This window comes from Rhinopithecus bieti, unplaced genomic scaffold, assembly GCF_001698545.2.
Source record: "Rhinopithecus bieti isolate Rb0 unplaced genomic scaffold, ASM169854v2 scaffold_3527, whole genome shotgun sequence".
In the NCBI taxonomy this organism is placed as follows: domain Eukaryota; kingdom Metazoa; phylum Chordata; class Mammalia; order Primates; family Cercopithecidae; genus Rhinopithecus; species Rhinopithecus bieti.
The window spans coordinates 725,711-737,064 of record NW_016804488.1 but is presented as its reverse complement, the minus strand read 5'-3'; the positions used below and the strand labels follow the sequence as shown (position 1 = coordinate 737,064).

Sequence of the window (11,354 nt, the reverse complement as noted above, 5' to 3'; positions counted from 1 at the left end):
TTTCCCTGTTCAGAGCATCAGATGAAGACTTCATTGGGTTTTATAGTGGCTTTCTGATTTTTGGTAGTCCATTGAAGAAGGGAGTTTGAAAGTTGTTGTATACTGTTAACGATTGTCTGCCCATGTCCTGCCTGAAATACCATGATTGTTTATGGAAAGTATCTTTAATAAAGCTGGATACAGTTTGGCTTGGAAAAAAAAAAAGGAAAATATTATTTTAGCTTTATAAGAATAAAATGAAAATATTATCTTAGATTTGAGACTGTGATGTATAAATACTCAAGGTATGATTGTTGTGGTTGTTTTAAATGTTACTTTCATCTTCCCAAACTCCCCATTTGAAAGGAAAAAAAATTATTTGACAAGTACAATAAAATTGATGGAAATCCTTCCCCTAAAGTATAAATTAAGAATATGACTACATAATACATTTTCAACCATTAATTATAGAAGTTGTTCTTACTGAAATTTAATGACTTACTCTTTACATTACAAGCTTAATATGAACAGGAGCAATTTTACTGCAGAAAAAAGCATAGTCATGATATGTAGAAAACTAAAAATTTTAACTCAGAAATCCTGACATGTGACCTACAGAAACTACGAGATGACAGATGTGTGTTGTCTTATGCCATTAAGTGTGCAATGATTGTCATGCAGCATAGAAAATGAATACACTAGGATACATTTATACCCTTATGCTAAGGTGCCAATACTCGTCATCTCCATTGCATCTCACAACAAGCTTATGAGCTAGGTGCTACTGTTTCCATGTTATAAATGAAACCAACATGATGCAGACACATAAAACAATGTGATCAAAAATGCACAACTGATGGAGCTGAACTGTCTAAACTCCAAAACCTCACCAGCATGTTTATTCTGCCTTACTAATAAAAACGTTTCCACTTAAATTGGGGCCAAAAAATTACATATTAATTTGCATTCATTTGTACCTATCGTGCATATTCACTTGTACCTGAGCTTCATAGAAAGCAAATTTGGAGGTGGCCACAGACAAGTTCTCTTCGTTATTATAATATAGCCATTTGCATGGACCAAAGCAGTGCTCATGGTCTTTATGCCTGGACCCTCACCAATACTGGTTAGCCTGGGAAACCAATGGGGTTGGGGTTTCAGGTGTTTTAGACACTTCCTTGGTGACACAGTTCCTTAGTGACCCAGGTGAGAGGATTTGTTTGTGCTCAAAGGCACTAGGACTGTTCAAAGTCAGCTGCCATGCCAGTATTTGGGGAGGGGGAAGCAGAAGATTTTATGCCAGTATATAGCAACCTTATACACAGACAGAATACTTAGTATAAAGTAGGGCCAATTATCAAGATACAAATGAATCTAAACACATATATATATATATTACTACTATCTTACTTGAATCTTCAGGGATGTTGAATTTTTCTTTGTCATCTTCCAAGAGTTCGTTAACTCTGGGCAAATTAATGAACATATGAGAATTGCTAAGGAATGGTGCTTGGTCCTTGCAAACCAACTTCATCACAGACTGGAAAGAACCAAAGGCTGAACTTCTGGCCTGGACATTTTGTGAAACCTGAGAAAATAAGAAAACTAAATTGCAACTACATAGTGACTTAAAACAATTCCTTCACACACTTCTGAAAGTCTAGTTCCTTCCTCCACTGAATGTACAAGATATTCAACAAGTCAAAAGAAACGAATGTCTGCTTTAGAGTTTTCTGTCCTTGGGATACCATTTGAAACACTACAGTAATTTTTCTGGCCAACATACCTGGTAGAAGAAGGAAATGTCATACCTACACATAAACACACACACACACACACATACACACACACACATAAGTCCTTACTATTTGTGCAGTAATAAATTAGTAATCCATAAAATATCACTAATTCAGACTAATTACTAGTCTTAATGTGTGTCTATGCTACCAAGATATCCAGATATTTTATAGCTATACGAATTATCTATCACATGATGGACTTACAATATGTCTCCATGGCAGCTCTGAGAACATTGTTATCTTGCTCCTCATTCTGCACCTCCAGCCCTAAAAATTCCACACTCCTCCTCATTTGTGCCCAGTCAGTTCCATCCCAGGCAAAGAGAGTTCAAGCAAAACCTAATATCAAGCCACTAAACTAAATCAAGTTTGTGTTTGCATTTGCAATAAATGATTCGTAATTTGTAAACCAATTATTTATAAGGAAATAAATGTTTTAAGGTTTTTGAAAGCAATTTGCTCTCTGAATTAAGTTAAACAGGCCCTTGAAATCTCATCTGTGCAATAATTGAGTTAGTAATTTCTTACTTCATAGATAATGCATGTACTATCCCAATCTCCACACTGGCGGAATGTGGATCAACAGTGTCAGTTTCATGCAGTTTTTGGAGAGATGCCAGGCCTTATTCTATGCTATGCTGTTGCTTCCAGAGATATGAAGAGGTACTTCCATTCCTGTATTTTGCTGTCTACTGCAAGTTTTAGATGTGGGAAGATAAAGGCAAAAAGAGGCAAATACAAAGAAGGGGCAAATTTGAATATTTCTCTAGGGACAAAGATGAAGCACACACCTGTTGAAAGTCCAGTGTTTCTAGCAAGGCAGTGATTTTAAATGTGTGAAGAAACTCAGGAAGATGCTCAAAGATGTGCTGGGCTTTGGCAAGCAAGGAGCTGAGGCTGGAAACCACATCCAACAAGGAGTTGAGCAAGTCATTTGCTTCAGAAAGCATCAGAATCTAAAGGACAAAACAAAAACAAAACAAAACAAAACAGCATGAAATAACCAACACTGTATTTTTACCCTCACAAGCATCTTTTGAGCTGTGAAAACTTGTTTATTTGATTATTTTCCGTCTCGAACCTCAGAGACGCCTTTGCTGTACTATATGAAAGTCCTCTTCATTGGAGTATATATAGCTCAGGTGTTTTGGAGCACACTGAATTGCACTAGCATTGTTAAAATGTAAACTAGAAACAAATGTGATCTATCCTTAACATTCAAATCATTTGCCAAATATTTCTTTGTATCTTTGTGGTGACCAAGGCGGAAATTTGAGAAGAGGCTCAAAATACGAGCAGTCCTTATATGTGAAGCAATTTACATTAATCTACTGCTTTACTGTATTCATAACATTCACACATCATCTCAGGCTTCCTAATACCTTGCGGATGTGCAATATAGTGTTCATTTTGTGGATGAGAAAACTGGGGCTTGAAGAGACTAAAAGTCTTCCTGAAATCTCACAGTTAGAAAAGTTCAGGGGTGTGAATTTAACCCCAATTCTTTAAAAATGTCAGTACCCTTTGAAGCTTACTTATGCTATAACCAACTGAAATGCTCTGTATTTTACATGTTTGTGTTTTTTGGGGTTTTTTTTTGGTTTGTTTTTTTGTTTTGCATATTCTCAGTTCTACACTGGAAGCAGGGCAGGGCTTTTCTTCTGTCTTGATCATTTATGTAGCTACTGGGAATAAAATAGCAACAGGAAATATTAGTTGTTCGATAAATATTTGTTGAATGAACGGATAAATGAGGAAATGCCAGCTCTTTGCACAGAGCAGGGAAAATCACAGCTAATTTCCATCAATGGTCATTTGCATACTGAATTTTCTGTTTTCCAGGCTGGGGCAGAGGAACCCAATTGTCACTGTTTCTTATTTTTGCTCATTAGTGTTCTAGCTGCTAGCTCTGCAGATGACTTCCAGGGCTCCGAGATCACAGCTCCATCCTTCACAGAGGCACACTGCTTCTAATGATGGAGTTCTGTCCGTTCATACTACAGAGACAACTCTAGCAGGAGAAATGGTGTGCAACTTTTGTCACTGTTTCTACTCATCTTTCTAATTACAGCTGCCCTTTAAAAAAGTGGCCCACAGTGACTGGTCCCTGACTTATGGTGGGGAGTGACAGGGATCCAGCGCAGCTCCAACAGACCAGATTGATATGCCAAATTAATATAGCAAATTGTGCTTTGCTGAAGGCTTCAGAAATTCATTGTCAGCTAAGTGAATCAGAAAGCACATGGACTTGGGAGTGAGCTGCACCTGCATGTGACCCTCACATGGAGGTGGGGCTGCCCTAGCATCCTGAGCAATATCTCGTATTTAATCAGCTTTCATAAAGCCTTGCATAGAGAAGGTACCTGAAAAACAAGTGCTGTTGTTGTTAATGATGATGTCGTTTTCACTGTGTCTGGGAGACTGAATCTAACCCACTATCTTATCCTTCAAAGGAATCTTGGTGCAGATGATGGCCCTTGTTGAAGTAATTATGTGGGCCTCTACAAGCACTTACTTCAAATCGGGGACCTTTGTACACATAACAAAGTGGCCACTAAAGTACCATTGTGCCAATGGGAGCTCTCTTTCCCACAAGGCAAACTGCAAAGTTGGAAGAGAGGCTGTGGTGAGTAATGGCAGAGCTAAACCATAAGCACGTTAGCGAGAAATATGAATTCCACCAAGATAGAGGTGGGTTTGCAAATTATGGGGACGCAAGAAATGTTTATCCTCCTCTTTATAGGTTTAAAATGTAATCGTTCTGAAAATGAATATTTGTTCTGTGTGTGTGTGTGTGTGTGTGTGTGTGTGTGTGTGTGTGTTCCAACATTTACCCCCTGGACTCTTGAAGTAATAGAAAGTAAGGAAATCATGCGTGGCTGAAATGGCAGATCTACCCTTTGCTGACGCTAAAACTGTTCTCCCGGACTCGGGGTGCCTACAGCCACCTTACCATACTACAAACCCTGCAGCCCCTCTAATGAACCCAGAGGTTATGAAATACTTCCCTAAAGGGAAAACAATGGTACTTGGAGCAAGATCAATCCCCAAGGGTAGGAGGGAAAACTTCTGGAAAATTAAGTAAAGATTCAAACAGTGGAGGCCAGAAGGAGGAGAAGCTTCTGGAAGGGGCAGCTTGAGAGCAGTGAGCTGTGGTTGGGAGCTGGGTCACCCTTACATGGGTTCTGGGCCCGTCTGGAAAGTGCTGGGCCTCCTCACTTCCCACTCTCCACTCTCTCCTGCAGACATCATCGTCCTTGGCCTCCTCCAGCCCCTCCCTGCCCTCACACTGCTGCTTGTCAGAGGATCACGGGGCAAGTACAGAGCCGGCACACACAGGGGATTGGGCTTCCTGTGCTGCCAACCCCTCCACATTCTCTCCAGGGCGGGCCCTGGCAGAGCTGGATGCTTTCCGCTGACTGATAGAACCATGGTGCGCGGAGCAGCACCTAACTTGGGCCGCTCAGGAGTGGACCATGCACAATCCCAGCCTCCTCAAACATGCTCCAGGGAGGTGGCCCTTACAGAGGAGAGAACACCTGGCATTAGGAAGCGGTGGTGTGATTTTGCAGTGGGTCCTTCCACAATGAGCATGGAGACCACCAACAACTCTGTCCCAATTCCCTGACACCTGTCTCCAAGGGCCCCCTGAAGGGTCTCCTGAACATCCCTTTATTACAACAAAGTCTTCTTGAGCCCCACCCTGGAGTCAGCAAACAGGTGACACTAGAGGCTGGTGGAGGCCACTGCAGAGTGGCCGGGTGCTCGTCTCCCACTGCAGCACCCCCAGGACTACCCTACTTATCTGCAGCCACCACAGCAGAGTCCTGCAGAGGACCGCCCCGAGTCAGCATGCTCCCCATACCTTGTAAATGAAAGCTCGCACATCCAGGTTTTGACTCAGCAACACAATCAGAGGATATACTTTTGACCCCGGCAGGCCACAGAGTTCCTGCGTCACGATCCAAGATTTTTCCCCTTCGGGAAATGTCAGCAGGAGACGAAGGATTTCCTGATCACACTTTCCAGACAGAGCTATGGTGAGGGCACTGAAGAGAACCTGTTTGAAAGCACAGAGATCAGAAGTGAGGATACTTGCGACATCGTGTGTTTCACCACCTCAGGCCGGAGCTTCATCAGTATGGAGTCACCCAAGATTAGGTTTCCCAGCTCCAGGGACTGACCTGCAGATGCGGGGAGCCCAAACTGTGGTTCGATTCTCAACATTTTGGTGGAAATATTTCTGAAGTGTCCACATCATTCTCTGACTTCTTATAAAATTTGCCCTCGCTTGAGGTCTTTGGATCACCCTTCTGAAACTCTGTCCCTCTGCTCTCCGCGAGGCTCACTCAAATGCCCACCAAGCTCCCAACCCTCCGACGCCACCCTCGCAGTTAGCATCTGTGTCTTGTTTGTCTGATATTAAGTCTTACCCTGGGCTTTCAGTTTATCAGCTTCCACTTTTCACTGTCATCAGTGTGAAGCTGATATTTTTTGCCTCCTTTGTTTTTAGATTGAAAACAGGATTGCCAAGCTTGTTATATATATTTTAAAAGCAAGTAAACTCAGAAGGAGGCACTGAGGACAACTTATATTAGTCTCTGGTTTATTACTATCATGCATTGCAATTAAAGGCTTTGACACACCTCTTCATTTGGGCATGCTTTTCAGTTAAGGACATTCGTGATATACCAAATTACAAAGCAAAATAAAACAAAAACCATACTTCCTGCTACATGTTTTTGCTCCTGAGGGGTATAATTGCTGTGAAACATTCAGGCCAACTGAGGCCGAAGTGCATGAACCCATGTGAATAGGAACCATGCGCACTGAATGAGAGCATGGAGAGCTCAACAGATGCCATAAAATGTCCCCAAAATACATTAAGAGATAGATAATGGTGTAGTAGTCAGAGTCCTCCAGAGAAACAGAAGCAACAGAATGTGTATGTGTATGTGTGTGTGTGTGTGTGTGTGTGTATGCAATCATGTGCCTCATGATGACAAGGATACATTTGGGAAATGCACCACTGGGTAGTTTTTTAATTGTGTGAACATCATAGCACGCACTTACAGTATCTTAGAAGATACAGCCTACTACATACCTAAGCTATAGGGTATGGTCTATTGCTCCTAGACTACAAACCTGTACAGTGTGTCACTGTACTGAATCCTGTAGGCAATTGTTCCACAGTGGTAAGTATTTGTGTGGCTGAACATATCTAAACATAGAAAAGGTACAGTAAAAATACAGTACTATAATCTTAAGGGACGACCATCCTATATGGGGTCCATTGTTGACCAAAATATCGTTATCTGGTACATAATGACAAACTGCATATATGGTGGTAGTCCCATAAGATTATAATGGAGATGAAAAAGTTCCTATCTTCTAGTGACATCAGCCATTGTAATGTTGCAGCCCAGTGTATTATTCAAGTGTTTGTGGCAGTGCTGGCATAAACAAACCTGCTGCACTGACATTCATAGTAAAAGTATCACACATGTAATTATGTACAGTACATAATAGTGACAAGGGTAATAACTGACTATATTACTCGTTTATGTACTAACTGTACTATATTCTCATTATTTTAGAGTATACTCTTTCTAGTTATTAAAAACAAGTTAACTGAAAACAGCCACAGGCAAGTCCCTCCGGAGGTGTCCAGAAGAAGGCATTGTTATCACAGGAGATGACAGCTCCATGCATGTTATTGTCCCTGAAAACCTCCCAGTGGGACAAGATGTGGAGGTGGAAGACAGTGGTACTCATGATCCTCACCTCATGTAGGCCTATGCTAGACTGTGTGTTTGTGTCTTAATTTTTAACAATAGAGTTTTAAAAGTTAAAAGTAAAAAAATCTTAAAATAGAAAAAGCTTATAGAATAAGGACATAAAGGAAAACAGTTGTACAGCTGTGCAATGTATTTGTGTTTTAATATAAGTGTTATCACTGAAGAGTCCAAAGGTTTTTTAAAATTTTAAAGTTTCGGCCGGGTGCAGTGGCTCACACCTATAATCCCAGCATTTTGGGAGGCCAAGGCAGGCAGATTGCCTCAGGTCAGGAGTTTGAGACCAGTCTGGTCAACATGGTGAAACCCTGTCTCTACTTAAAATACAAAAAAAATTAGTCAGGTGTGGTGGCATGCACGTGTAATCCCAGCTGCTCGGGAGGCTGAGGCAGGGGAATTGCTTGAACTGAGGAGGTGGAGGTTGCAGTGAGCCAAGATCATGCCACTGCACTTCAGCCTGGGCAACAGAGCAAGACTCCATCTTAGAAAAAAAAATAAAATAAAATTTATAAAGTAAAAAAAGTTATAGTAAGATAAGGTTAATCTATGATTGAAGAAAGAAATCTTTTTTTATAAATTTAGAAACACGGTATTTATTGAGTCTACAGTGCCATACAGGCATGTCCCAGGCCTTCACATTCACTTGCCACTCACTGACTGACTCACCCAGAGCAACTTCCAGTCCTGTAGCTTTATTCCTGCCAAGTACCCCATACAGGCATACCATTTTTTAATCTTTTATACCGCATCTTTCAGTACCTTTTCTATGTTTAGAACAGGTATCGTAAAATATGTTCTTGTGTTTTCTATGTTTTGATATACAAATACTTACCACAGTGTGACAATTGCCTACAGCATTCACTAGAGTAACCTGCTGTACTCTAGAGTGACATGCTGGGAAGTAATTAAGACAAATCTTCTATGGCAAATGCAGAAAGGACTCTTATTGAGCCAGCTTGGGTTGCTGCTCATGAAAAGCCAGGGCGATTCCCCTGAGTTGGCGGTTTGGATGAGGCCCATTTTCTGGATGGTTTTATGCAAAAGACTATTTTGTGGGATTGATCAAGGAGAGGTTCCTCTTGTGAAAGCAAAGGGTAGGTGGGTTTAGGTTTGTAGGCTAGGAGCAACAGGCCATACCACACAGCCTAGGTGTGTAATGGCTGTACCAGCTAGGTTTGTGTAAGTACCCTCTATGTAATGTTCACATAATAGTGAAATCGCCTAATGATGCATTTCTCAGAATGAACCTAGTCATTAAGTGACACATAACATATATACACGGAGAGAGATTTACTTTAAGGAATTGGCTTATGCAAACGTGGGAGCTGGCAAACCCAGAATCTGCAGTGTAGGCCAGCAGACTGGGGACCCAGGAAGGAGCTGACATTGCAACTCACATCTGCAGGCTGCCTGGAGACGGAAATTACTCTTCCTTGGGGGACATTGTTATTTTCTTTTTGCCTTCAACTGATTGGATAAGGCTGACTCACATTATGGAGAGTAATCTTTACTCAACATCTACTGATTTAACTGTTAATGTCAACTAAAAAATACCTGCACAGGGACATTTAGAATAAAGTGTGAACAAATATCTGAGTACTGCAGCCTAACCAAGATGACATACAAAATTAATCATCACGAATGGCTATGATACTCTACTATGCTAGTGTGCATTTTGAGTCTTTAAGAAAAAATATTAAGTATTTTCATTGCTAATTTACCATGAAGACGTTTTTTCACATAGGACTTGCATTGTGCAGACACATACTGGTGAAATTTTCCTTAATGCCACTGTTTTCAATCATGCTGTCTCTGGACAAAGGGGAAGCTCTCAGGAGGAGGTTGGGAGCAGAATATAGGCATCTACCCTTTGCTTTCACAAGAGGAGCCTCTCTTTGATCAATCCCACAAAATAGGCTTTTGCATAAAACCATCCAGAAAATGGGCCTCATCCAAACCTCCAACTCAGGGGAATCGCCCTGGCTTTTCATGGGCAGCAACCCAAGCGGGCCCGATAGGAGTCCTTTCTGCATTTGCCATAGAAGATCTGCCTTAATTACTTTCTAGCATGTCACACGGTGATCCCCATGCAAGATCATATTTAATATGTTTTTTAGAGTGTAGCCCCAGGAAAAAAATATTTGTCCTGAAATTGTTTACATCTCTTTTTACCAAATAGAGAGGATCCCACACCCTGTCATGTGGAAGCTCCACAGTCACAATGCACAGAAGCAACAGCCCCAGCAGCACATTTGCTCCCTCTCCTTTCATGTGGTTTTCCAAACATTACTATTTATCTTTTAAAGATTGTATTGTGTTCATTGTTCCTGTTTGAGACTAGGTAGGAAGGGAGGAAGTTTAGAAAAACAAAGACAACACTGAGTTGTGCTTGATTGAAAACATCTTGTGTGATTTCTATTCAAAGCAAAACAGGCACCTTTTATCTCAGGCTTTGCATAGGCTAATGCTGCAAATTATCAGAAACAGAATGCCAAGTTCCTGCTGATTTTCCTGTGTGTCCGTGTTTGGCTTGGAAAGCTGTAAGGGAGCTGAGGATCCAGGGCAATGCCTCTCTGCCCTGCAAGCCTGGCTCATACACACTTGGCCACTTAGATAATTATCTGGGTATTTATGTGGTTTAAAAATGACAAAGATCCTTAGGAGAGGCATTTGCATTTTTAGCAAGAGCTTTGCTTATTGGACATCTGCCGAAACCCAAATCACATTCAGAGGAGAACACCAGAGATGGCCTCCCTGTTGCCCAGCTGCTCACTGTAGACTCAGAGGTTGGGAAAGCATGGGAGGAAAGGCTGCCCTCAGCCCAGCTGTGACCAGAAAGGAAACACAGACAGTGATTCGAGGGAACTGGAGATGATGGGGAGAGAGATTCTGCCAAGTTAGAATTTGTAAGACAAGAAAATGAAAGGAGGGCAGGTATTTAAAAATAGACCGTACACACTTCAGAGAGGAGCAGTGTGGCTCTCTGCCATTGGAGACCCATTCGAGCTCAGAGCTGTTCACGGGATAACGAGGCAAGTACAAGAGATGAGCATCGGAGGGCAGGAGAAGGCTGCGAGAACCTGTCCAGAAGGACTGAAGCCACACTGTGGCACGGTGGTGGATCCTGACTCCAGCTCTTACTATCTGACTTCCTGAAAGCTGCTTAACGTCTACAAGCTTCAGTTTCTTTGTCTATACAACCAGGGATGACAATAGAAGACAAAGGACTCCAAAGTGTTGTTAGGAGAATTAAATGAGATGTAAAGCATTCAGCTCAGGGGTAGTGTATATAAGTGCTCAAAAATGACATTACTACTAAGAAGCCTATCAGTCACTACTAGCAAAAGCACAGTTTTGACTTATAGGATATTAAAGGGAAAAGATGAATAAGAATTAAGTGGGTTTATTGATTAAGGATGATGATTACACTTAAGAGAACTAATTAATTCCTTCTGGGTTTTCATATTCCTAAAAAGAACCATCTTCACACTGGAAGGGTAAAACAGGATGCCTAAGAGATCTGTGGATAAGCATCCTGGCAGCTGGCCTCTAGGTGCCAATGGTGTCCTTGCCCACTGAGGCAGGCATCATCTGGCTGTAGTTCCTTGTTTTCTCAATTTTTATTTTAGGTTTATGGGGTACTTGCAGGTTTATTACATGTGTAAGTTGTGTGTTGCTGAGGTTTGGTGTGTGAACCATCACATCACCCAGGTAGTGAGCATTGTGCCCAATAGGTGGTTTTTTTTTTTTTTTTTTTTTTTTTTTTTTTTTTTTTTTTTTT

At 41.4% G+C, this 11,354-nt stretch overlaps 1 protein-coding gene across 1 annotated transcript in view; it reads right to left on the bottom strand.

Moving 5' to 3' along the window:
- The window catches only part of ABCA13 (ATP binding cassette subfamily A member 13), a 503,546-nt gene that overhangs the window by 362,881 nt on the left and 129,311 nt on the right, over nucleotides 1–11,354 (bottom strand). Inside the window, 3 exon segments of the mRNA XM_017868548.1 lie at nucleotides 1,390–1,567; nucleotides 2,570–2,734; nucleotides 5,644–5,838. Coding sequence (XP_017724037.1) covers nucleotides 1,390–1,567; nucleotides 2,570–2,734; nucleotides 5,644–5,838 — 538 coding nt within the window.